Source organism: Salminus brasiliensis, chromosome 11 (assembly GCF_030463535.1).
Source record: "Salminus brasiliensis chromosome 11, fSalBra1.hap2, whole genome shotgun sequence".
NCBI classification, from domain to species: domain Eukaryota; kingdom Metazoa; phylum Chordata; class Actinopteri; order Characiformes; family Bryconidae; genus Salminus; species Salminus brasiliensis.
The window spans coordinates 14,481,092-14,508,433 of record NC_132888.1 but is presented as its reverse complement, the minus strand read 5'-3'; the positions used below and the strand labels follow the sequence as shown (position 1 = coordinate 14,508,433).

General features: G+C 43.4%; 1 protein-coding gene across 2 annotated transcripts; it reads left to right on the top strand.

The window, feature by feature from the left end:
• Positions 1–26,494, top strand: ssh2a (slingshot protein phosphatase 2a). Of its 2 annotated transcripts, XM_072691881.1 has the most exons (15): positions 1–154; positions 3,475–3,518; positions 17,864–17,976; positions 18,636–18,700; positions 18,790–18,911; positions 19,046–19,111; positions 19,195–19,260; positions 19,498–19,692; positions 21,234–21,327; positions 21,534–21,662; positions 21,790–21,836; positions 21,937–22,083; positions 22,229–22,429; positions 23,471–24,425; positions 24,754–26,494. In XM_072691881.1, exons 1-15 carry the CDS (start codon positions 92–94, stop codon positions 26,032–26,034), a joined length of 3,588 nt encoding a protein of 1,195 aa, XP_072547982.1. In that variant the 5' UTR covers positions 1–91; the 3' UTR covers positions 26,035–26,494. The 2 variants fall into 2 exon arrangements, with proteins under 2 accessions (XP_072547982.1, XP_072547981.1); XM_072691880.1 differs by lacking the exons at positions 1–154; positions 3,475–3,518 and adding an exon at positions 9,962–10,461.
• Positions 26,495–27,342: the final 848 nt, after the last annotated feature.

Genomic DNA, 27,342 nt, shown 5'->3' with positions numbered 1-27,342 from the left:
CCAGAAGAGAGGCGAGTCTCTCCCGCTCACCAAACAAATGATGTCCGTTTCTCCGTCGCTGTCACTTACATCTCCACTCCCCAGACCCTGAATGGCGCTGGTGACCGTGCAGCGCTCGCCGACTCCCAGCACCACCTCCAGCCCGTGTGTGTCGGTAGGTGTGTTGTGATATCGTTGGTAGTGGCGGTTGCTCTTCAGTTGATTGTATCTACACCGTTCCCCCGGGTTACTGTTTGCGCATGCGTTAGCTCAGCTAGCACCCAGTTGTGCTCTTTACTACAACTTCGCTTAGCTAGCAGCTAGCCAGCAGTCATTCGGAGTCACCTGTCGAAAGTAGTATATGGAATATTAGGGGAAATGTGTTATATATATATATATAAAGCAATAATAACTGCTTAAAAGTGTGTTACCCACCCTTTAGCTTTCTACAGGCAGCGGCTCGCCCTCTTCTCCTCTGGGGTCTCAGCTAGCCACAAGATTAGCCTCCTCCTGCTGCTGCTGCTGCTGCTACAGTCCTGCTCTCCTTGTCAGCCCATCTGTAGTTTCTTTAGTTAGCTTTAACATCTGTGTTCAGTTGTTTAGAAAACATCCAGCCACTCTTCAGGCTTCAGGCTGGCTTACTTACGTTAGTAAATAGTCGTTGGCTGTTATTCGACCACCCTGAAAGCTAGCTGGGAAGACATTGACCTGAAAACCCAGAGGCTAGTCAGAACCAAAGTCTCCTCAGACGTTTGTTCAGGGGCTGTAACGCCAAACAAAAGTGATTGGGCTTCCCATTTCGATTAAGTAGCTATTTTTGATCTGCTTTGCTCCTGAACTGAACAGCTGTGGTGTGTTTACTCGATTTTGGCTTTATTAGCCTGGAGAAGCAAGCCCCAATCCCCTGCACTGCACAGGACAACGCTTTCAACTCGAAAACACCACATGAAGCTCCTGATGGCCTTCATAAGTGTGTCGTTGTGGGAAAGTGAATCAGATATATAAGAGCTGTTGCCATTACATGACTGGACCATCCTTCCATCTTCTGTGAAATCTGGTGCTTTTATTTAGATGAAGTTAACATTGATTTACTGGCTGATATGAGAAGGAGGGTCTTTAGAAAATCAGGTAATATTGTCCCACCTATACCCTTTTGCATGACACGAGTAGACGTTGCATGAAAAGTAGGTTATTGGTGTGGTAGCCTATAGCCCACCTGTCACGTTGAGTCATGTGTTGTGGTGATGAGGGGCTTGGTCTAATGTCTAGTGACCGAGCAATCATCATGACATGGTTTCTGTAATGAAAAGGCGTGGCTTGTGGTCGGTCCTCTTGTCAAAGTCACTTAGCTAAGACAGGGGTTGCTTAAGACAGTCCTGCGCATTTTTCTGCTTTGCATTAACAAACCCATCTGGTATCAGGACAATAGACCGGGGTGTCTTTTATAATTATCTACTTTTTTAATAGCATTAATATAAACTGGTGTTTTTTTTTGTTTTTGTTTGTTTGTTTGTGTTTTGTTTTTCCTCCATGTTATTTGACCCCCTTTCCATTAAGGGTGACCAGTTCTACATCAAAGAAGATCCACTCTTAGCTGAAATATCTAGGTTAGCCCATCAGACCATCAGTGAAAGGCTTTAACGAAGAGCCAAATAGAAAAATTAGGTTATGCGAGTTAAATGGGCTGATTTTTTCCCCTGTGGTTGTGATGTTACCAGCTGCCCATCATGTGACCTCAGTAAGGCCATGTGAGTCATCGTGTGAGATGCCTGGAGCTCTTTCTAGAGAAAGTCCTCTGTGAACCTCTGTTTTTCTATTTTACCCGAACATGTAGAGTTCACTATTCAGTGCTGCATGCAGTGGAAATGATTAGCGCCTTATTGGTATGCTTAGCTTAGGGCTTCTAGCTCAGGTTTTGTGCTGACTTGTGCTTTTAGTGCACCGTATTAATCAGTATCTTAAATGAGAGGTTATTAAGTAAAATGAAGGATATGTCTGTTTTTTTTTTTTTTGGTGTATGTAGGCCTTCATGCCTGGAAGCGTGCTCCCTTTTGCAATAGGTCTGCACAGTGTATCACTGTTTATTTGTTAATTGAAAAAAATCATAATACATGTAGAAGATGTCTTTAAATGTTTAATATTAAATTTTTTTTACCATATCGCCCAATCCTAGTGTTCTGTATCTGGACCAGTCACACACCCAGATGAATGTTTCTATGGGTGTTTTGATGAGTCAACGTATTCATATAATCTAGAGGTGTACAGTTATATTATAATTCATGTTAATATCAGGAAAACTGCTTTAAAAAGATCTCTGTTGGACAAATGGAGTTTACATTTGCCAGTACTTTAGACCAATATATGATGATTGATGATTTATTGTGATGATTTATTGATGGTTTATTGTATTTATTGAGAACAGAATGTTTTTAAAAACACTGGGTTATTGCACTAAAGATGTCTGCATTTTACTGCACAGAAATAAATGTGATATTTCTGTGACATTATGTAATGATAATTCAAGCAGATGTAGTCCCAGTTTTTCCACTTTTATTATGTAGATTAATCTGTATCGGCATTGGCAGATATGTATATGAAAAAACAAGATTTAGGGATCAGCCCTAATTCCCTTATCACTGCATCCCCAATGTAATCCAACAAAGGTAAAATATTAGCTCACAGTTTTCTTTAATATATTGCAAACTATTGCAATCAAAGTAGCTGTATAGCATAGTATTTGTCTATTTGTGCAACCCTACTTTGCAATGTAGGCCTACATGTTCTATTGCAGTGCTGCACATCACAGCTGGAACCTCAGAATTTGGCCCTGTTTCCATTTTTCTCGTTGCTCTCTATGGCAGCGAGCGTGCGTGTCCCTGTAGGAGGTGGGAATGCACAGTTTGCCTGACCAGCTCTCATTAACCTAGTTTGGTGTTGCAGTGTGGTCCTGTGTGGCACACTGGAGGATTGGCAGCTGATCCCTGAGCAAAAACACCAGGAGTCAGGGATTATTGGAGCAGGCAGCATGGATTAAAGCCAGTCTGGGCCTGATCGGGGCAGGAGCCTGTAACCGCTGGGTTTTACATGCTGCCGCTCTGTTGAAGCTTATTTTCTTTAGCTGCTCTTGGCTGTGATTTGTTGGCTTCAGGTATAAACGAGTCACAGAACAGCAGTAATAAAGGATGCATTAGTTGCTATTGATGGAGCCAGTGTTGGTTCTCATCGAAGCTAAGCGTAATTGGTGTTAATTAGTGGACAGGAGATCTCTCATACCATATTTTTTAAGATTGTAACACCCAAACAAAAGTAATTGGCATTTTTTTAAATTTTGATTAACTATCTTATTATTTGTCTACTTTGTTCCTAAACACCAGTCTGCATTTAGTTTTATGGTTACATACAGAGTAACCTACAGAAGCTGATCCTAATCCCAATGCTGAATTAACCTGGTATTTTCATCTTTTTCTTTCTATGTTTAAATGTCTGTTTCTACAGGAGGCAGGGAGCGGTGAGGATGAGCGTCATTCTCAGCCCAGGAGGTAGGGTCACCCGTTCTCATTCTTATGCTTCTGGCTGGTTCTGTATACAGAATATCATACTGCATCTTCTACATACTACATACTCTAATTCCAATGGGTCCTCTAACCTCTTCCCAAAAAATACCCAAAAAAGTGAAAGTGTTTCCTCTTAAACGCTGTGATATTTACAACCCTAGATTATTTAGTACTTACATTAAAAACAGTGCAAACTGGTTGAGTTATTCCTAAATTATAGAAGTAAGGAAAGCAGTTTCCTAGAAACTGGCTCATGGTCATTGCCAAGTCTCAGTCTTCAGAGCAATGCTTCAGATTCTGAAATATATTTGGTAACATCTTCTATGGGAGATGTTCCCAGTAAAAGTGCAGTACACCCTTCGTCCACTGTGAGGAGTCTTCTGATCACTGCATTACTGGGAAGTTGAGACCGTACAGACTGTCATGATTACGCTTACACTAATGTTTCAGTGCTTTGAAATTTTATTTTTTCTTTGAATTAAAGCTTAACAACTGCACTTCTGCCCTCCCAATGTATTTCTCTGCTTTAGGACATTGTGCATGCAACACTTTAGGAAATTGAATCGTTTAGCTCGCAGTTGTTGAACAGGCCTCATCAGTATTGTCCTCAGAAATGCACTCAGTTATAAAGGAATGCATTTTATTTCTCCTCCATAGTTTATTTTTCCCAGTTCCTATCCACTAGATTAGACTCTAGAGCACCTATCTCACACAACAGTGCGGGGAAGATGAAGGCTAGCATGTCCTTTCTCCGAGTCCTAGGAGCTACACCACTCAGGAGCCCCGTACCTGTCCATTTGATTGAAAATCTGAACAGTAGTCTATTAGATAACTTTATGAGTTTATGTAAGTTCATTAGAGAGAGAGAGTGAGAGAGAAAGAGCGAGAGAAAGAAAATATGGGGCCATAGTTTCACCACTGACTCTTGTGAGTGCGTGACTGTGTAGTCCAGGTAGTGGCATTATTTGCATTATTATCAGCTATCTGATATCAGTGAGCTGTTTATGTTTGTGTTTACAAAACCACAGTACGTCAATGCAGACGTCAAACTCTGTCCCTCTTGTCAGTGTGTCTTGTGTTGTGCTGACAGGTGACTCTACATTATCTCGTTTTGAGGACCACATCACACGATCATCGAGGGACGATGAATCCTTTGAAAAAAAAAATCTTATAATTGCTTCAAAGGTAGTTCAGTTGAACCTTTCTGGGAAGCGTTCACTCAGTGATAACAGTTCTTTAATCAAACAGTCATCTTGAAGGAATACTCTGGGGGGGGGAAGCTGATCTTTAACTGCTGCTTCTGCCGCAAATGATTGATTACCACCGACAATTCTTGATGAGAACCCACTGATTCAAAGCACTTTATTAATATATGCCAGGTGTTTAATGGGAAGGTGTTTGAGCTCCTGCATACGTTATAGATGGAGCAGATGAAATCACTAAAGAACCCCATGTTCGAGAACTGTGAGTCTCTAAATGTAGTTTGGACTGGGTGCAGTTTTGCATGTCCACCCTATCTATCTAACACTGTAATTTGAATCATAAGAGCTCCGAGTGGCTGGTCACTATTTGAGCTTTGTTATGCAACATTTCTCAACCCAGTGCCAAGAGGTGGGATAGTGCAAGCAGGGGCTTACATGACATCAGGTTTTGGTTCTGCAGTATCCAACACAAAACGTAAACTCTCCGATCGGGTCGTACAGTACACCCCACAACTTTGGCTCATAACTACAGCTGCACATGTGGCCTCAATTATATGGAGCATTAGGTAATTCTGACAGGAGAGTGACATCATTTCCTTGCGATTCTGTCCGATCCGAGAGTCTTTGTATTCTCATCTGCTTCAGCGTTATGAGCACCCAGCCCCCCATGTAACATGCTGACCCACTGACAATTATATAACGAGTAACCAAAATTAACAGCGGATCAAGCCGGGTATCATATGCATGCACGTACACACACACACACACACACACACACACCCTACCTACATTGTGGTTGCATGTGAATATCACTGGGAATTGCTGAACAATATGCAGCTTCCTCTATTGGGTAGAATGATAATTTTTAGATAAATTTAACAAATTAACTACACACTAAATAATGCCATAATTACTGATGCATTCAAACACAGTTTGCCCTTAAAACTGGATGTTACCGAGTCATGCACATGTTTTGTACTTCGTAGATCATTTGAAACTGCTTAAAAGAGAAAAATATAAAAAATTAAAAGACGGATTAGGGATTAATCTGGATGTAAAATGGTATTGCTTACACCCTTCTTCATATTTCTGTCCTGAAAGCACACACAGAATAAGTAGTTGAAAAGCTACAACTTTAATGTAGGTTAGAGATTCAGTCATCATCTGTGCCAGTGTTTGGCCTCAGCAGTCATCATTAAATGTTTTGCATTTACTGACGTACTGCGACAATCCTGGTATTTTTATAAGGCTGTTCAGTCATTACATTGCCTTGCGCTCATTTCTCTGGCCTTGTTCCAGTAGCTGATATTAGACATGAGGCCAGGCAAAGCAAGGAGCAGTGGAAGAGGCTGAGGGAAACTAAAGAAAAGGTTGAATCAGGAAAAGGAAAGGAATCAGCATTATAGAAAAGAAGAGATTACATCTCTTGACATGTAACCTACATTTACTGTGTGTGGCTGAGCAGGTTCTTCAGGACCTCTACGTGTGTGTGTGTGTGTGTGTGTGTGTGTGTGTGTGTGTGTGTGTGTGTGTGTGTGTGTGTGTGTGTGTGTGCACGTGCGTGCGTGTGAGTAATAAGGATTAGGCAAAGCTACTAGTCCTCTCAGGGCCGGCATGCAAGCAGTGCTGCAGGCTCAATCATGCCTTATTCTATAATTTAACCCACCTTTCTCACCTGACAGGTGCTTCTTTTAGACTGCCAAGCCCTAACAAACTCTACAAACCGACCAAACAAGGTCCCGACCATTCACGTGAGGAACATATACTGTGTTGCTCTGAGAAGAGCACATTAACATAATTAGAAGCATGACCTGTCTCGTGTGTTCAGATTCTCAGATTTTCTCAGAAATGAGCAGTATCAAAGGCTGGGACACTGTGATTGGTCTTCTTCATCAGTGTTTTTGAATGTAGCCTTCAAGCATGTAACGCTCACATTTCCTGCTCCAAGTATAGGAAACAGCTGGCCCCTCAGAGCGAGCTAGCCATGCGTTAGGGGTAACTTGGGGAGGATCCAGAATCTGGGACGTACTTGTGACCTTTTCATGGACCTTTCATGCAGTAGTAGAGCCATTGCTCAAGCGGGACAAGTGATTCTGTAAACATGACATGACAACAGCAACATCTCGGATTACCAGAAGAGTAGGAGAGAGGTCTTAATGGGACGAGTAGACCGTATCTTGCACAACCCCAAGTGTTGCCATGTTCCCTGAGACAGAGTGAGGTGCTTTGCACATGGTCGATTTAGCTGCAGGTGAAGTGAGGAATGAAGCATCTTGTGCTGTAACAGAAGGAGCCAGGTGTGTGTGAGCTGGTGACGTAACACATCGTGTGGATTCTTTTCAGCACGTCCGCAACAGGCGCCAACGTCACACACCCTCATGCCGGTCAGTCTCAGCATGATGGCTTGCAGTTTAATTCTTTGTTTTTTGGTACTGTGTGAAAACACAAGTTCATAAGATGACCCCAGCCCAGATATTAAACGATTGAACAACAGTTCATTGACTGATCTTGTACTGCTAAGCTGTACTGATCTCCAGGTGAACTGACACACCCTGAGTCTCTTCCAGCCTGGACTACTGCCTGTCAGAGCCAGACAGCACAGCTGGGAGCTTTAGAGAGATGAAACGCAAGATAATAAACACTTTCTGAAACCGTCAGGGAAATCGTTTAATTAAGACTTTTTCTCTTCATTAATCCATTCCACTGAGATTGTCTTGGGTCATCCCTTTAGATATTATTAGGCATGATTACAGTTACAAGGTTAAAGATGGGAAGTGAGTGTTAAGGGATTAAGTCGCAAGTGGTGACGAAAGTAATTTACTGTAATTAACAAAGTCAGCTACAACCACGAAATGTTTAGAGGTGCAGAATTACGTCACGACGCTTTGCGTCTAAGAAGAGCTCAGGGGAGGAGACAGGAATCCAGTGTAGTCAGTTTTCTGTTTCGCCTGAGGATGAACAAAGACATTTAATCAGCGAAAGAAGGACGTAAGCCTACAGTGACGTAGTCATGTCATAGATGGGTTCAGCTGATCCAGACAGAACTAGTACGGTTTCTTTGGTGACAAACTGCTGTGTATATTTGGTTTCATATGTGGTGTTAATGTAAACAAGATGAAGATGGGATTATTGTTTTATATCTTCATAAATATTTAGCCTGTTTGAAAGTATCTACCTCTATAATGTCAGCAGATGCTCTTCACCTGCCAAACATTTCTATGTGTAAGAATTGGTGTAGAGTGCTAGAATGGCTAATTAACGGTAGGGTGTAAATGGGTGACCAACTGTCTGCCCGCTGTTACTCTGATTGCCTGAGATCACTTCTTTCTGTAGAACCACAAAGCATTTTCTAATGCCAGAACTACGGAATTGCCTTTACCCCTGTACTTGTGGTGGGCTTATGCATTCTGTACACTATATTACACTCCATTAACAAAGCCAGATAGTGGCTGATGTAAACAGTGACCTTAAGGAACCACAGTCACCTGTGTTGAGTCAGTCTCTTTCCCTGCCGAGAAGCCAAGATCTCCAAGTCCTAAATGTGGATGGGTCTGCCAGTAACACATCTCTAGTGTTCAGAAGAGTATTAAAAAGCAGACACTGTGAGTGCATTGGTTGAAGTGGCTGTTGCTAAATTTAGTTTTTCCTGTTTGTGTCCTATTTACCTCTAAAGTTATTCATAGCCCTTGCACAACTGTCTATAGAAAACAACAGTCTGAACTAGAGTGCACTCAGAGCTTGCCATAAGAGATTTTAATGAGCAATTTGCAAACAATTTTAGCAAGTACAAGTTGTAAATATCAGATTTGGGGGGGGGGGTAATTAATTTTCTCACTGTTGTCATGCTTGTAAAGTGTTAATACTTGATTGGGAGTTATACTGTACATATTTTTAAATAACTTTAATAATTCAATTGGATTGTTAGTTCCAGTGTTTGAGCTAGGCTGCATATAAAATGAAATTAGCCTAATTGGCTTGTTAGACTGGCTAAGACTTGTTTACAGTCGTTAGTAGGAAAGGCCAGGTATGCAGATTTTTCAAAGCTTTCTAAGTACTCTTGACTCCTCAAACTCTAAATACTCTGTCCCAACGACCAGCAGCCACACAATCCTCTAAACAGCTGCCTAGTACCCTGAAAATAAAAGCAATTATTGCCCACAAAGCAGAAGAAATAATAGAAGATAACAATGTGGTTTAAGGTAGCTGTCTAATAAAGAATGATCAGTTAACGGCGGTTTAAGTCTAAAAGACCAAGAAAAGTTACAGAGAGAACTGCACTTAGGATTACTAGAAAGGCAAGTCACAACACCCCATCAGACCACAAAAGACATTCAGAAAGATTTAGCAGACTGTGGGGTGGTGCGCTGTTTTACTATGCAGTGATTCCTGTACAAATATTCATGGAGTTTTCAAAGGGATAACTACGCAAGCCTGGTGTATTTTAGAAACAAGGGCTATGGACTGAAGTTCAAATAGAACGTTTTGGCTGCAATGAGGAAAGGTATGTTTGGAGGTGCAGAATTTCATGAAAAGAACACCTCTCCAAATGTTGGCTTGTGTTGCAGCTAGTGGCACATGAAACATCATTGGTAGAGGGAAGCATGAATTCAACTAAATAGCAAACATCACATCATCTGCAGCAGAATAATGATCCTGAACACACCTCAAACTCCACAATCGACTCCCAGCAGGCTTAAAGTGAAGGTTTTGCCATGATCCTAAACGTCCCCCAACCTAAACATCATTAAACATATGTGGGTAGACTTCAAAAGAGCAGTGCATGCAAGACAGTCCGATCATTTCACAAAGACTTTGCCAGAAAAATGAGCGAAAAAAACTAAACAAACCTAGTTATAATTAGCTATTAAAAAAACATGCTGTTGCCAATTGGGGTGTTGCTATGTGCTGACCATGCAAGATGCACAAGGTTAACTTTTGCTTTTGGGACCTTTATCATTTTTGTTATTTTGAAACTCTAGAAGATAAATAGTAATGTTGCCTAAGATATTAAAGATGTGTGTCACCTTTAACTTTTATGACAGTATTTTAATATTGACTAACACTAGTGTAGAGCAGGAACAGTGGAGCTGTTGCTAGCTGCCCTGGCTGTGGGCTGTCTATAGGCCCTGCTGTGGAGCCCCGCCTGGAGCACATGGCCGAGCTTTTAGTCCGCCCACATGAAGTTGTGCGTCTCCACTGCGCCTGGAGCTCAGATCAGCCTGAGTACCGCTTCAACTCCACTGGAAACTGGAAGAGGTTTTACACAAGTTTGTGCTTCTCCTTACTGTTTAACTGAAAAATAGGTTTTATTTTTCGCAAAGTTCGCAAACTTTTTTATTTTTTTATTTTTTAGAGTACTAAGCCTTTTTTAAGGCGATACCTCGGGTGTCTCCGGGAGCGTTTCGGTCTGACTCGGACCTGGTTGATCTTGGACCCGGGTTTCACACACTATAGTCACTCTAGTGGACTTGTTGGGTTTTGGGTTCCTGGTCGTCCCTAGAGGAGGTTTTAGACGCTCGAGCGCGTCTCTCTGCTGTTTTTGGATCGTGTTTCTCCTTCAAGAGTGGACTAGCATGGTCGTGGGAAAGCGCTGCTGAGGGTCTCCTGTTCTCAGCCATGACCCTGGCTCGACTGGCCGCTTCGGAGAGCCCTGCGCCCGGACAGCTCTGCTCATGCTGCGGGGCTAAACTCACAACCGCCCCGGCACACGCGCACACTCCGCAGCTGTAAGTCCACTGACCGCTTCTCCAGGCTGGTCGCCTCTAGTGCATTGTCTGCGTTGTGTTTGTGTAGTGCTAGCAAAACGCAGGCTAACTTACTAACCACCTTAAGCAGTGTTCATTCACAGCTTTTACACGTGTTATCCATTCTCGGATGTTTCGAAAGGAGCTTAAGGGCGGTACATTTTGCTTCCAGTGACGGTAACGAAAAATGAAGAAACTTGTTACTGAATGTGAGGTATTTCTCAAACGCGTGACGCGGCAGGACGTGATGAGCTTCCTCTGTGTTGGGAAAGTGTGTGTGATTCACCTGGCTACCTATGCTGGAGCTGGTCTGATGAGCCTAGCAGACTCTATTGTTTTGCTGACTCCTGCCTCCTACTCCAACCCCCCCCCCCCCTCTTCTTTCAGCAATTGGGAAATCCCCATAGTGCATTGATCCCCATGTTCATTGATTGGGAGCATCACATGTGACCGTCCCTGATTCTGTGTCCTTACAGTAGTAAAGGTAAAGGTGCACGTATTTGTCACTGTACAGCGAAATGTGTCCTCCGCATTTGGTAACCCATCTGGTAGTGAACACACACTCACACAAACACACACCCAGAGCGGTGGGCAGCCAACTCCAGCGCCCAGGGAGCAAAGAGGGTAAAGGGCCCAACAGTGGCTCAAGGGCCCAACAGTGGCAGCTTGCCAAGCCCGGGAATCGAACCCACAACCCTGTTATCGATATCCCGGCGCTCTAACCGCTGAGCCACCACTGCCCCTAGTAGTGAAGATCTAGAAGTGTGAGATCTAGAGCCTAATCATTAACACTGTGCTCCATCTTTGGGTGCACTCGAGTTAGAGGTGGGCGATATGACGACATTTTATTGTATAGTGATACACAGTATGCTTTTCCAAGCATAATGAGGGTATGGTCAGACGCTGATCAACTGCAGATTTTATTAGGAAGAGTGTAATTAGTCTGGTTTAATTGGATGAAGTGCAGTACATTTTTGAATAAAAATCACCGTATTAAATATGGGAGCGCATTCGAATAGTAGTTTTTAAAAACCTGGCACTACTGACTAATGCATTTTGTCTGCAATATTGTGTATTGTGAAAATGTCTTGATGTCGTAATTATTTCTTTACCACATCACTCAGCCCTAACTTCAGTTTAGGCTTTACGTTTTAGCAAACTGTAGGCTTTCTCTACAGTGGTGAAGATGGGAACCAGCGATTGTTGAGTCTACAGCACACATGTAGCTGTTTTGTTTACTATGCTGAAACACTAGTGAACCTACATGTCTTCAGAGTTTTATCTGTAATGTTTGTTATAGTTAAATAGCAGTACATCTGGAAATCAGATTATTTGGGGGATGTTTTGCCTCATAGAATCCTGTATGTTCCTCTCTTCTAATAAAAGGACAGAAAAAAATGCATATAATATTCCCTGCTGTGGTTAATAGGAGGATTTTCATGTTCTGATATCTGGTTCATATCCTACCGTGAACTTACTTGTATGGTGCATTTCACATCAAACCCACTCTTAATGACTTGGTTTCCATCTTAATCATTTAATTATGTAAGCTACTTTAATTCTTCTTTATCCATTTTAAATTAGTCTCCATTTTACAAAAACAACCCCTGAGGAACGTGCTAAAGGTGCTTGTTTTTCCCTCTTTTTTTTTTTTTTTTTTTTTTTTGCATATACAGTACAGTTGTGATTGTGTACAGTCACAAACCACGGTGACGACCTTGTATCACCCGCAGATTTTGCATGTTTTGAAAGCACACAAGTGTGGTGGAACGGTGGAGAGTGTGAAAACCAGTCTGATGTCTTCAGGAAATGTTTGAGAAAGGTGTTGATGTGTTTGTTGATGCCCTTGGTGGTTCATTGCTTGCATTGTCTAAACGCAGCTGAGAGGGGAAATCCTGTGAGACTGTGACTGAACCTCACATGACTAAAGGCAGTTCTCTTCCTGGTGGGAAGCCATCGATGGTGCTATCACTTCAGGTGACAGCCGAAGTCGTGATAACGCAGTGTCAGACGTTCTCACTTTACTGCACTGCAGTATATATTAAAGCTAAACGTTCTTGTCATCTGGTCTTACATATCAATTATGTGATAGATTAATGTATTTGTACATTGAACATTGGCTAAAAGCGTCTTGCCTCTACAGAGCTTTTACCTATATAGCACTCAGACTGGATTGGCTAAGAATATGAGTCCAAACTGATCTCACAAGGTTAGCAAAGTAGCTTGCATCTTATAAAACAGTGCAACTGAGCTATAAAAAAAATACAAAATGGAACGAGATGCACTTAAAGACATAGTTTTGATCACTGCTTGTTTTCCAATAAAGGGAGTAAATGAAAGGCCCTCACACTTACAGCTTAAGTAATAGGCCATATCATCCAAATGAGAATAGTCTGCACAGAATTCACAGTCATGGGCAAGTCCAATAAGCTGAACAATGTGGTGTGTGCGCTGCGCCCAGCTGGGTTTTATGGCAGCGTTTCTTGCTTTTCTCCTCATTTAGTTGTTTAGGTCTGTCTTGCATCAAATTAAGGGGGTCTGATTGTGTTTGCGGGATAAACACATAACGACTAGAAGCAGGAGGAGGCCGAGGTTAGTCTGTTGTTAAACTGTTTGTTTTCAGACAGTTAAATACACACACACACACAAACTAGCGCATGTGTGCTATAGTCTACACCAGCTGTAGGACCTTTGTTTTCTAAGGGACTTTGCTGAGTCTGGTTTTCTTCTTCAGAGCTGCCAGACAAAACAAACTCAAACTGATTAGGGAATAAAACAGAGTTATCAGATAGGTGATAAAGCCAGGTTATATGTTGTTTCCTCAAAATGGTTTTGGCCAGGTGCTGTGTGTGTGTGTGTGTGTGTGTGTGTGTGTGTGTGTGTGTGTGTGTGTGTGTGTGTGTGTGTGTGGATATAAAGAGCTTGGGAATCAGGTGATAAAATAGGGGTGTGTGTGTGTGTGTGTCAGCAGGACTTTAATGTTTAACTGGTAATTGCAGCAGGTTTCTAGGCAAGGAAGTGCTATGTTGAAACCTGAAATTTAAAAGCATCCTCCCGTTCCGCTCTCTTGTGTGTACAAAGACTGGCAGAAAACAAAAGCACATGCACACACTCAAGGAAGAGGCAGAAAGAATACAAATGTGGCAAGGCCTGTGTGTGTGTGTGTGTGTGTGTGTGTGTGTGTGTGTGTGTGTGTGCGTGTGCGTGTGCGCTGTGTTGGCAGCTGCACTGGGAAGTTTAATTTTACCTGTAAGCATGTGAGATGTTCCACCGAAATGATGTGCCGCATAGTTGGTATTTCCGTTTAAGTTCAGTTGAATGGTTAGTTTAAAGCAGTTTAAAGCTGTTTAAAGCTGTTTAAAGCTGTTTAAAGCTTTGGCTAGTGAACTTTACAAAGCTAAAATCAAGAGACAAATGTTCTTCTGTTATAAGCACTGTGTTCAGCACTTGTCTGCTCATACACATCGAAGATATTAGATGAAGATATTAGATTGAGGATATTAATTTCCTATTTTGGGGTAGTCACATCCAATCTTCATCCATTTAAACTTTAGCATTTCCTGTTCTGTACTCCCCCCACCATACTGCTACTGTGGAAGGAAGTTTCCTCCCTTTCTGCATACTCTGACAGTTGGGCAGCTATATAGACCAGTGATCATTCAGTCTCTGGCTTGAATCAGTTCCCAACGAGGTTTGCTGAAAAACTAGGGCTGCAGTTGTTCTTAATTTCTTGGCTGGAGTATCTTCATGTGTCTAATGGTCAGATGAAATTAGGTTGGATTGAACGTCATTGAGAAATTAGAAGTACAAGCAGATTAGATTTTGTGGTATGTGTGTGTGTGTGTGTGTGTGTGTGTATATATATATATATATATATATATATATATATATATATATATATATATATATATATATATATATATATATATACACACACATTTTAAACAATGTACATAACACAAGTATGAGTTTCTATTGTCATCTACATTAGCCTCATAATGCAACATTGCAAATTTGACTTTAAATTAATTATTGAGAAGTTGACTTTATCAACTCCTTGAAAATCACAGCATGCAGTCCTTCTGACTACGGTCAGAAGCTCTGCACTGTCGGCGCAAGAGAACGTTTTCCAGTAAAGAGTGAGGAATGTGTGCTGCCTTCAGCAGGGTCAGTGAATTTCACAAGTAGCGCTCTGTGTGTGCAGATATACAGAAACAAGATTATGCACTCATTACATGACTAATATATAATTCTTGGTTTGTTTGTAAAAATGAGTGTTATTCATATAGATATTTTTTTATTATTTTGTAATATTCCACTACTGTATAACCAGCATCTGCAGTGTTTGTTGAACAGTACTATTTGAGACCTCACACAGTGTTTAACATTTTCCTTAAAGAGCAGGAATCGAATCCAGTCTATGTGACAGCAGAGATTTACACTCTTACTTTGCAGGAGCCCAGTGAATGGTTGTGTGTGTGTGTAAAAGCTAAGCTAATCCATATCTTAGAAGGTGATAGAATGCTGCCATGCGCTTTCTCTAGTGTGCTCTCTCTCAGGCCTGAACTCTTAAGGCCTTTTGGTTAGGCTGAGGCCTGGACCTATATTTATCTCCTCCCTAGTGGGAGTGTGACTAATAAGGGCAGAGACAGGTGGGGGTCAGGCATCTCTCCGCCCGCTGCAGGGGCTGACGAGTGGTGTGCTTTGGCCCCTTACATAGTGATTGCTGCGTCCGTGCCCTAACAAGTCCTGGGATGCCAAACGATGCCGCCATCCAGTCCTCGTTGGTCCCGCCCTTTTTTGCTCATCCTCCTAAGCCGCATGCGGACGAGTACAGGCAGGCTGGCTATTTCCTCCTGTCTGACCCATCAGGGTCCCTTTTCCCTTTTTTTTTTCAGCCAGCCCTGACTGTGAGAGTACGGGCGTGAGTATGACCTTACAGAGTCTGCCTGAGTGAAATGTCAGCGGGTGGAATTGCCAATGTGTATCCTCTATGCCCTCTGCGCTGTGTGCACACAGATAGAGCTCTACTTGTGAAACCCACTGACCCTGCTGAAGGCAGCGCACTGGGTCACATTCCTCACTGTTCACTGGGAAAAAGTCCTTCTGCGCCCACAGCGCAGAGCTTTCTGATATTAGGTGACTACATTCTGTGATTATTAAGGAGCTGAAAAGGCCAACTCCTCATAATTGATTTTAAATGTGAACTTGCAACATTGCATTATGTTACTTAAGCATGTGCAAACAGCATGCCTAAATAAATACACTAGCCTCTGTAGTTTGCTTTAGCATATTACCTATAGGTGTAAGATTCAAACTCAGGAATGCTTTTGGATATGGTTGTAGATGATGACCAGAGACATTATACAGTAGATACCAAAACTGTAGAAGCCTATCAATAGCCTCAGTTCGTTCACTGTGCCATTTCAACTATATTTAGATGAGCAAATTTAGCTGCAAGCTTGCTGCCTAGATCTTGACGCTGCACACTGTAGCATGCGAGGAGCTGATTGTTTCAGAAGCCTCTTCATGCCATACAATACAAAAGTGTTGTCTTATTCATCAGCTGCCTGTCGCTCTGTTCCTCTCCTCTGTCATTTCCCGTTTGTGTTTTTCAAAAGCACTCAGTTAATCATCTCCCAGGTCAGACATTATTAGAGCCAGATGCGGTCGACAAAAAAATTGGATGAGCGAGCTAGTAAGAAAGCGGTACAGAGAGAGAGGGGAAATTCAGGCGAGAAATGAGTGAGAAGATAAGTGTGAGAGAGAGGGAGGAAACAGCTGGGTCAGGGGTGAGTGGGTTATGGGAAATGAGCTCAGTGTTTTTGTTTTTCTTTGTTTTTCCTCGGGCCCGGACTCTATTCTCTGCCTTGTGCAAATGTTGGCGAAATCCTTCTGCCTTAGGCTCCCGAGAGGTGGCCAGGCTGACGGCGGGCCGGCTGTTTCCTCTTGCTTTAATCGTGGTCCTTTTGAAGTGGCTGGAGGGCTTTTACTGGGTGAGGAGCTGCTGTTTAGTCAGCAGCCCACTGGCCACGGCTCAGTCACTGGAGTTTCTCACAGACTGCTGATGGTGAAGGTGCGGCTGTAATAGTAACTGTTACAGTCCTACTTATGCTGCCCTGCTCTGTCATTGAGTTCTGAGTAAAGGCCAGATTCACACCTAGGAGTGTCTATAAAGGGATGCCCGTCTCGCAGACTGTCACTTCTAGTGCTGTTAAAAATGAAGGTTGATGTGACTGCATCTATTTTCGGTGATGCACTGATGAGGATTATAATATTGTAAAAATATTGTACATTTACTGTATGGACAAAAATATTGGGTTTTAATGAGGTCACAGTGTTTGATGATCACCACCCCAGCTCACACCCAACTCCCCAGCTCATCCCAGAATCATTATACAGAAACGCACTGTTCCACTGCTCCACAGCTCAATGCTGGGGGTCTTTATACCCCTCTAGTTCATGTTTATGTTCGCCCGAAAGTCCTATTTTGTTGGCAGTACATCTCTACATCGACACATCGATCTGTGTCAGTAATTGGTGACACAGCAAGTAGCTGAATGCACTCGTTAGAAGGTGCCACTACCAATACAGATACATAAACACATGTAATAGTAGTAGTGTAGCAATATAGTTGAAATAGCTTTACAGAGAAATGTTGTATCCTGTATATAAATTGCAGTAAATAAATAGATTATTTTTTGGGTAGTAGTCCAAGAAGATTCTTAAACATTCTGCTCCTCCAGATGACAACAAATATGATCTAAATAGTTCTTTCAATCTTTAAATCAAAAGTGGTTCTCCTATGACATTGCTTAAAGAACCCTTTGTAGCACCTTTATTTTTAAGTGGTTAAGTGCATTGCTCAAGGGCCCAACAGGAGCAGCTTAGCAGACATGGTATCAAACCCACAACCCTGTGATTAATAACCCAGTAACCATCACAGTTGCACAGAGCAGCTAATCTAACCTTCCAGTCTGTTTTGTTATGTATTGAATTGCTTTCTAAAGAGATGTAAACATTGTCCTCTTAGGGAAATCGTTGTAAGGTCAGAGATTTACACCCCTGGTCACTAGCCTTATGATGTCAGTTACAGATGTTCCCATAGAGGTCCAATAAGATTAAGTGTGCCCATGCTGTGAGCTGTCTCTGTCTCTGCTGAGTGTTCTTACTGAGAGTCCAGCTGTACAACATTGTCCCACAGAGGCAGGGCTAAACCCCCAACACACACACACAAACTGTTTGTTCTGGGACTTTGTGTGTGTGCGTGTGTCTGTATGCATGATGGAGCAAGCTGTCACTCTAAGACTGGCTACGATTGACTGTTTTGATACTGCTGCCTTGTCCAGTTTTATTAATTTCTCTCTTTTTTTCCCCCCCTCAGTATCAGTGAGAATTTCCTCACAGTCAAAGGCGCTGCTGTTTTTTTACCCTGTGGAAATGGTTCTTCACCCTCTTCGGTGCCCCGTGTTGCGCAGCGGAGGAATAAACACACAGGTTTGCTACACTTAATCATTCTAAACATACACACAATCTCTGTGAACATCACTGATCTGTTAGTAAGATCACTCTCATGTTCTCAGTAATAGCAGAAGGGCTCCTGTGCACCAGCCTTAGTGCTTACTGGGCAGGACAATACAGTCACCAGAGCAGCAGGCTGGTGGAATGTGGTCTGGTCATGGGGCTAGAGGCTAATGCACAGGGCAGGCTATTTAGGAGAACCGTTCCATAGGCTTGTCCTTGGGGTGAAGGGCTGATTATTTCAGTGAGTGGTGGGCATGTTTTAAGATAGCGTGTGTTTTAAGTTTTGGTCTGAGTGAATGTCTTTGTGGATCTTTTGGGCTACTCTCACGAGGCTTTTTGAATAGCACCAGTAGTCCTAATGAACCTTAAAAGGAATATGTCACTTAAAGGGAACATTTTTACATAATTAAATCCATGAAGATGTACAGAAAGTCTGTAAGTGCCTCAGTATGTTTTTAAAAGAAGGCTATTTAAAACCTAGTGAACAGGAAGTGTGTTTTACATGTAAAAAGAAGTGAAAGGAGCAGGGTGGTGTGCAGAATAGTGTGAATAGCGTTGGGTCTCTTTGAGTGTAGTGGAGAATTCGTAGTTGTAAATTACAAGTTATAATAAATCTCTTGGTTTCTGCGCAGGTGACCTTCAGCAACACCTGCAGACCATGTTCACTCTACTGCGGCCAGAAGACACCATCCGCCTGGTAACTACCATCCCTCAGCTCCACTTACTGAAAAGAGAGAAGTGTGCTGACTCTGCTTGTTTTACTAAATCTCTCTCTCCCTCTCTCAGGCGGTTCGGTTGGAGAGTGCCTACCCTCAGTGTACACGGTACATGGTGGTGGTGTCCACCAATGGCAGGCAGGACACTGAAGAGAGTGTGGTCCTTGGCATGGACTTCACCAGCTCAGACCGGTCAGACTCTGTCACATGGTCACCCTAACCCACCCCTCCTTTCCCTCTTTTTTATTATTTTTTTTATTACTGTTGTAGATCTTGGTTGTTTTGTGAGCTAGCATCCATGTTCTCTGTTGATGTGTCTCCTGCAGCCTGTGCACAGTTGGGCTGGTTTTACCCTTGTGGAGTGACACTTTGATTCACTTGGATGGAGATGGGTAAGGTAGCGCAAAACACTGAAGCATTTCCTTCAGTGCAAGTTTCCACCATCAGTACTGATTCTGTTTCTGTGTCTCAACAGTGGCTTCAGTGTGTCCACCGTTAGCAGAGTTCATGTCTTCAAGCCTGTATCTGTCCAGGCCATGTGGTAGGTATCACCTCAGCTTCCTTCTTCAGTTGCCTTTTTTATCTGATCTTTGTTTCTTCTTTGAATTCCTTTTTTTGGCTTTCTTTCCTCTTTCATTCTTAGTCTTTCTGCCCACTTTTCTGTCTGTTTTTCTTCGTCTGTCTGTTTCACCTCTACACTCTCCTTGCACTGTTTCTCTGCCTGCTTGCCTTTCTCTTCTTTCTGATTCACTCCTTTTTTTTTCTCTGTCTCCCACAGGTCAGCTCTGCAGTCCTTGCACAAAGCATGCGAAGTAGCACGGTGTCATAATTACTACCCAGGCAGCCTCTTTCTGACGTGGGTGAGCTACTACCAGAGCCGCATCTGCTCTGAGCAGCACTGCATCAACGAGTGGAATGCCATGCAGGACGTGCAGTCGCACCGTGCCGACTCACCTGTGCTGTTTACGGACGTGTAAGTGCCCATATTTACATATGAACATGCACAGAAACCCCGTTCAGGGAAGCATATTGTTTTCATGCCTAAATGGGGATTAGCTGGAAAACAGCACATGCCACTGTTTCATAATGTTCCACCCACACATTAGAGCCCTCAGTTCAGTCAGGTGTCTGTGGCAGTTCATGTGATCATCCCAAAACAGTAGCACAGATAGTCAGTAAACGAAGTCCAGTTGAAGATGTCCTCATCACCTAATGTGACCCTCTAAATATGTGCTGCTGTTTTTACTAAAGTTGCTCAAGCAATGTTACTTAAAGGTTCACCAGTGCTGCAGGGCCTCTAGGATATGGCCCAGACATTTATTTATGCCGGCTTCATTGGGGGGGGGGACTTTCCCACCGGTTGGAGGTATTCCCACGTGCATATGTTTTTATCTTCTAACACACATGGCCAGAGCTTTATATAGCTCCTGTCTGAGGCGGCTTGATTTACAGTCGGAAAAAGTGCAAGATGGGTAGGTAGACAGACAGACAGACAGACAGATGGAAACAGGTGTTCAGAAAAGAAACAAGCCAGAAAGGACAGAATAAGGGGGTGCATTTAAGACGTCGTACCAGTCTAGACCATGGGAATGGAGACCAGACTGATATGTACTGGGTGAACTTGCTGAAAGGGAAAAAGGTCAGAAGGCGTTTATTTTCCTCGAGAGAAGCTGGCTCTTATGTTCTGCTGAAGCAACTTTGCCTATATTGAGGTGTTTATAGCTACAGCTCCTGTTGAGGGGTGGGTGGGGAGATCCAAACAGCACACATGTTTGTCTACTAGCCAATCACTACATACACACAGTGGGATAGAATTTGGATCCTGTTTGGCCGACTGCCAAAGGTGAAATAGTGGTGATTGTATTGTCTCAATTCCTCAAACCACATGCTGTGTTTTTGGTAGTTTGACATTTTGTTCACGTATGAAATTCAGTGAAGGAGTAACTCTACACAACCACTTCTCAGTAAGGCTTGACAAATGCTGGTGGCCTGGCTCTTTTCTCAGGCACTTGATCAAGTGTTAGCACACAAACAACATGAGGCAGTCAGGTGGACTTCTCACCCAAAGTTGCATTAACAGGCGTGCACGCACAGAGGCGCTCGCTGAGCTTTTTTTTGTCTTGTGTTGCTATCAGCTCAAGGCCTCTTGTTGTAATCAGTGACCCAAACAGAAGTAGACACTGATTACATTATCTTAATGCCAATGTGCTGTTTTATTATTATGATTTATTATTATTATTAGTCCTTTAGCCTATTATTTTATTTTTATTTTTTTAAACATTGATTTCCCTTTCTGGAATCTCAACTAAAAATACTGGTTAAGCTGTATACCATTGCTGTCATAAGCAAACTTTATAATGTCATAAGAGTGTTTATGCTGTGAAGAGCAGCTTATTAGTAAAACATTATATGACCACTACAATGTATTTGCTTGAATTAGTAACTTGTTTGATGATTGAATAAGACTTTACATTTTTACTGAAAGCTGTCCTGTACTCTGTCATGTACCAACAGGCCAACTGAGAGAGAGCGCACGGAACGACTGATCAAAACCCGTCTGAGAGAGATCATGATGCAGAAGGACCTGGAAAACGTCACCTCTAAAGAGGTACACATGTAATATCTGCTATTTTGGGTTGTGTAGAGCCAGCATTAATTTCACAGACGCTTACACACATACTATTCAATGCTTGTATTTCTTACAGCAGTATTTGTTCCACAGATTAGATTATTTAAGTAGACTCCAAACTGTACTATCTTTGTAGTGGCCGAGTGAGCTCTGGTTGTGTGCTGATAAGCTGGTTTTGTTCTTAGATCCGCACAGAGCTGGAAATGCAGATGGTGTGTAACCTGCGGGAGTTCAAAGAGTTCATTGACAACGAGATGATAGTCATCCTGGGCCAGATGGACAGCCCCACGGAAATCTTTGATCACGTCTACCTGGTGAGGGGCTTCTCAAGTCTGTTTTAAATCCAGCTGCTTTATAGAATCCAGTAGACACGTCACAGGTTGCACTGGATGTAAGAGAATGAGCTGAAATTCTCGCCCTCTCTCTTTCATTCAAATACAGGGTTCAGAGTGGAATGCATCCAATCTGGAAGAGCTCCAGAGAAGTGGGTAAGTGCTATTGTTTCGGCCAGCTCGCTCAAATCAATACATCCGGCCTGCTTTTGTGAGCTCATTGTTAATTTGATCCGTCACCCTTTATGTTCTTTAGAGTTCGCTACATCCTGAACGTTACGCGGGAGATTGATAACTTCTTCCCTGGTGTTTTTGAGTACCACAACATCCGTGTGTATGATGAGGAGACCACCAACCTGCTGGAGTACTGGAACGACACCTGGAAGTTCATCTCCAAAGCAAAGTACGGGTTTGAGTTATTTATGGCCCAAAAAATATATCTATATAAATAAATAAAATATGGAATATAATTATTCCATGAATACAAATATTAACAGTTATGCATTAAATCAATATACTCAGTAGATGTTGTGCTGTGTCCTTTGTAGGAAAGCGGGGGCAAAATGTCTGGTGCACTGTAAAATGGGTGTGAGCCGCTCAGCCTCGACTGTGATAGCGTACGCGATGAAGGAGTATGGCTGGGACCTGGACAAAGCTTTTGAGCACGTCAAAGATCGACGTTCTGTCACTAAACCCAACCCCTCCTTTATGAAGCAGTTGGAGGAGTACCAGGGCATCCTGCTGGCCAGGTATTGCAATGTAGATATGCATGCTAAAACACAAAATGGGGATACTGCAAGACCAGAGTTGTTTTGAGCCAGTATGTGCATTCCGGGTTTAACTGTTTACCCCTTTTACAGTTTGGTTTGGTGCTTGGCTTCTGGGACTGACCTTTGTCAGCTTATATAAATTGTGAACATTGCATATTTTTTAAATAAATGTTTTTAAAGTGTGGATTTGTACGCGAGCCGTCGATTTCCGTTTTGGGTCAGAACAGTTACAGCATTAATGCATATAAAGAGCAGCAGGACATCCTGCTGATCTGGTATTCTGTGACCTCCTTTTCTCTCACACACACTCCCTCCAATGATTTATTTACCCAAAGTACATCAGCCCTGACGATATACAATGAAGCAATGAAGTTTGCTCTTGAAAAGGATGCTGCAGGCTAGAATCACACTTTCCCACTGAGTATTTGCTTAGGGCTTTTCTGCGGCAGTATTGAGCTACAGTACTGAGCTTGTTACGTGTGAATTCTGTGGTAGTTTGGGAGTAGTTGCTTGGTCACATTCCTTTCTGTGCATCTCTCCGTCATGCTTTGTTGTTCATTTCCGTTCATGTGTATTCCTTTTTGTTTGTACACAAAAAAAAATCTGTTTCACATTTATCAGCTTCATGTTGTTTTCCCCACGAGGGTTTTATTACCTCTTGTGCTTGGTGTACAGAATTAGCCTTAATAATTTTGTGCTGGAGCTACAAGTAATAGAAATTCAAGTAATGGAACCTCAGAATTAGCATTGGGCAAACTGCAGTTTTACAGTTGTTTATGTTAAATAGTGTTTCTTACAGTGTATGAGATGGCAGTATTTGAGAATTGGCAGTGGTTTTTAATTCCTAAAATGAATAGTAGCATCCTGGCTTTAAGTCTCAATTTTGTGTGTAATTTTATCTATTGCATGTTGTCACTACAGTATAGCCACACAAGCAAGTCATTGTGACATTAAACTTCATGTAAATTATAGCAAATGTGTTCCTTTCTTTAACTAAACCTTCCTCTTCACCGTCTCCAGCAAACAAAGGCACAACAAGCTATGGCGGTCCCACTCTGATGGCGATCTTTCTGAGCAGCAGGAGCCTCTTCGTAAAAGTCCTCGCACCCTGGGCTGCTCTGACCCCCACAACAACAACCACCATTGCCACCACCTCAAAAACAGTAGCCCTTCAGCCATCCAGAACATACTCGGCATGGCTGTGCTACAAACGCTTAACAGCCCGCGGCCCAGAGCAGACGACACATGCTCCAACTCCTCCATCATCTCTAACAGTGCGTGTGAGCCCACGGAAAACCTGCATCCTGAGCAGAGGCACGAGGACCCTTTGCTGCCTCCTCTACCTCGACCACGGGCAGCAACTGTGGTGCCTGAACAAAACTTGGTAGATAGCTGTGGTCTGAAAGTAGCAGTGACTGTGCCTGTTGCTCGCCCGCACCCTCCACCCTCTCTTCATGCTCTTGATTCCTCAGTCAGTCCCTCTCTCCATGCCCCCGAGTCACCCCGTCCTGTGCCTGAGCCAAAAACAGACTCTGTTGAGCTGTCCCTGGATGGGCCTGATCAAAATGACTCTTGTCAAACCTCCCGGTCCTCTAGGACTGCGAACTTGGCTTTATATCTGGATACTGTGAGCACTGTTAGCGACTCGGAAGGCAATTTAGCATCTCCAGGGACACCCATGGCCACCAGCCCCTCAGGGGCACCCCTAGCACTTGGACTTCCTTCCCGTAACAGTGACGCAGAGGGCTCCATTAATGGAGCTGAGCTTACTCAGAGGACAACTAGTTCAGTGAACCCCGCCTCCTCCAGCCTCAGCACAGATAGCATCGACTTCTTCAGTGCCAGAGAGAAGTTCCTGGGGCTGTCTCAGGAAGGCCAGACACGCCAACTTCCTGAAGCCAATGCTCCATGCGCTGTTCGCTCTCGATGCTCCAGCCTGTGCCTGGATGAACCCAGTACGGCTGCAGTAGAGGAGGTAAGAGTGCCATCACGCGCAGCACGGTGACATAGATTGAGTGGATTCGCTAAATTACTGCTGCAGTGGATGTTTAGTTTCAGCTGCAATTGGAGGCAGGTCAAGTTAGTGAAGTACTGCTGCCTGCTGGAAGCTTAGGGAATTACAAGGAGAAAAGGAATACAGAAGTAGTGGTTATGAACATGTATGGGTGAAAAAGGCTGGACTAAAAACTGACATGGCTTACAAATGTTTGGAAATTGTACTATTTATTAATTGTAAGACGTGCTAATGTTCACTAACTTAAATGGTGAATGATTCTAATCTAATCCATGTATTCTCTTTTCAGTTCTCTTCTCATCCAGAGAGCTCCTTTGACAGCGCAGCTCTTCCCACTGCTTCATCTCACCACCAAGACAATGGCTTGTGTGTGCGGCACATGGTAACTTCACTGGAATCCATCTCTCATAATCGCAGCCCTCAGCATCGGCCCCCACTTCAGGAGCAGGAGGAGGTTAAGAAAGAGGAAAGATTATCCTTTCCTCCATCCCCCTCTACACCACCCTGCGAGCGGCCCGTCGGCTCAGTGCGCCGTGCAACAGAGCAGCTGGAGCTGAGGCTACGGCAGGAGCAAGAAAGCATCCCATCCCGATCCCCTCTGCACTCTCCTTGTCCTAACAGCCCTGACCTGCTCCCACCTTCTGTGGACTCAACCTGTACCGATTCCGTCCAGACCACAGAAGGAGAGGGAAAAGACATCCGGCCGCTGGACGACGAGGATTCAGGGATAATCCCTGACCCGTGTAATTCCTTCTCCACGTACCATGAGGTTAGTGCTTCACCAGTGACTGTGAACCCCAGCCTGGAGCCTAGCTCTGCCTCCTCCTCCCTGCTGTGGTTAGAGGGTGTTACTGAGCTGGAGAGTGATGTAGATGACTTACTCAGGCCAAGCGGGCGTCTGGCTCGAAGTAGTCAGGACCTGCAGAAGATCCAGGAAACCCTAAGGGAACTGCAGGCCTTTCTGTATGAGGCTGGGGGACTGGCAAGCCAGGTTGACCCAAAAGAGCATCTCCAAAGCGGCCAGAGCAAGGCGGAAGCAGAGCAGCGAGCGGAACCTAAAGCTCCAGCAGTATGGCAGAGAGCCATGGAAATTGAAGCCAGGCTCAGGCAGGCAGGCCTAACCCCACCATCGCTCATGAAGCGTTCTGCATCCCTCGCCAAGCTGGACCAGCTGGAGCTGTCCATGCATGACCTGAACGACTGGGACTTCCACTCTGCAGCCCCAATCTCTGAGCCACCCTCTTCCTCCTCCTCCCTCTCTCATTCTCACTCCCATTCGCTCGCCCACTGTCCCGACGATGCCCATAAGAAGCAGCGTTTTCTACCTCAAAGCCCCTCCAGCCTGCCGCGTGCTGCTCAACTGCTGGAGGCCAACAGGACTGAAGCCTCCACCAATTCTTCATTTTCATGCTTGCAGCCCAGACAAGAGGGCGGAGCTGAGCATGCCCCGCCCACCATCTCTGTCTGCACACGGCAGCCGCAGCAACACACCAAGCCGCACCAAGCGCGGCGTCTGCGCAAAGCAGCGGACAAGAAAAAGACAGTTACTGTGCTGTACAATACCATGTGACCCGTACTGAAGTGAATCAGGGTAGGTGTGTACCTGTGTGTGTGTGTGTGCCATGGAGGCAGCCAGACTCTGGCTTTTTTTGTGTCAGGATCGATGTGATCCATACCTAAGCTAAAACTGTGAGCCTATGCTACTGTATTTTTGTGCGATAGTATGAGTGTATGTGCCCACTCCCATCCAGCAGCTTTCAAATATCAATGGAAAATGAGGGGGTTGTTTCTCAGACCATGCACTTTAATGTTCTTTTTTTCTTTTTAATATGGTTTTTGTTTTGTTTTTCTTTTTAGTTGGTTTTTATTTGAAGTGTATTTTTGCACTGATTTGAAAGGTAGCCCATGTGTGTATGTAACTGTGTGTGCTGGCCTGGTTTCTGCTGGAAAACCAGAATGACCTAATATGTGTATATATATTTTTTTTTATCTTGTGGCTATTAAATAAATAAAAAAATGCATCCATTTTAGCCATGTCTTGGATCAATTTGTTCCCTACGCCATCAGGATTTCAGCACTAGGAGAGTGATTGAGAAGAGACAAGCAAGCTTTGTGCTAAAATACTAGTGGCCTGAAGATATGTAATATCTAATAGTCATGTTAATCGCCACTGTTTTCTTCTGATTAATGTAACTCTGTTTAAAAAACAGCCTTTTCTTAACATAAACCCCACCTATGGGCCAAACTAATCTGCTTTTGGTGAATTGTTTGAAACCGTAAATGCTGTAAATATTAAATTATATTAAATAAAGCCATTCTTTAATATATTCACTTTAATTAATTTTTTATTACAGATATATAGATGGAGTAGGGGTGGTGGTTTGGGTTTGGTTGGTGTAGGAAACAGTGCCGCCGTGTGGTCAGACGTGGAAGTGCGCAAATGATGTAATGCTGTGTTGAGGTTCATGCACCCCCACCCCCCAGTGGAGCTCAGGCTCCACACTTTTTTAATCCTCGACAGCTTTATTACCTCTTTTCATCAGCTGAACAGCAGTAGCCACAAATTGCTGAAAACAGGCCTCACTAAAACTGCAATGACTTTAAAGTGGCGGCTTTATTTCAAGAATATATACAGCAGCCCCCAAAGCCAGGTCAGTAGGGCTGTACTGTATAGTGTCCGCATGCATGACTGCAGGCTCAGTTCCTCCAAACTAATAAGAGTACAAACTGATTTCAGCAGCTCGTAAAACAGACACGTGCAGGCCAAGAGCACGTAAATACAGATTTCACTCAAACGGGTTTCCTAATGCATAAGAAAGACTCATTTGTGAGCAGTGCTGAAACTGTGCCCGGAGTTGCTGAGTCTATTCTCAGTTCT

Excerpts from the sequence above, each read along its gene's own strand:
- ssh2a (XM_072691880.1), top strand. The coding sequence starts at position 10,352 with ATGACCCTGGCTCGACTGGCCGCTTCGGAGAGCCCTGCGCCCGGACAG. Across the intron at positions 21,328-21,533 it reads AAAACGTCACCTCTAAAGAG|ATCCGCACAGAGCTGGAAAT; the intron begins GTACACATGTAA and ends TTTTGTTCTTAG. Across the intron at positions 21,663-21,789 it reads TCTTTGATCACGTCTACCTG|GGTTCAGAGTGGAATGCATC; the intron begins GTGAGGGGCTTC and ends ATTCAAATACAG.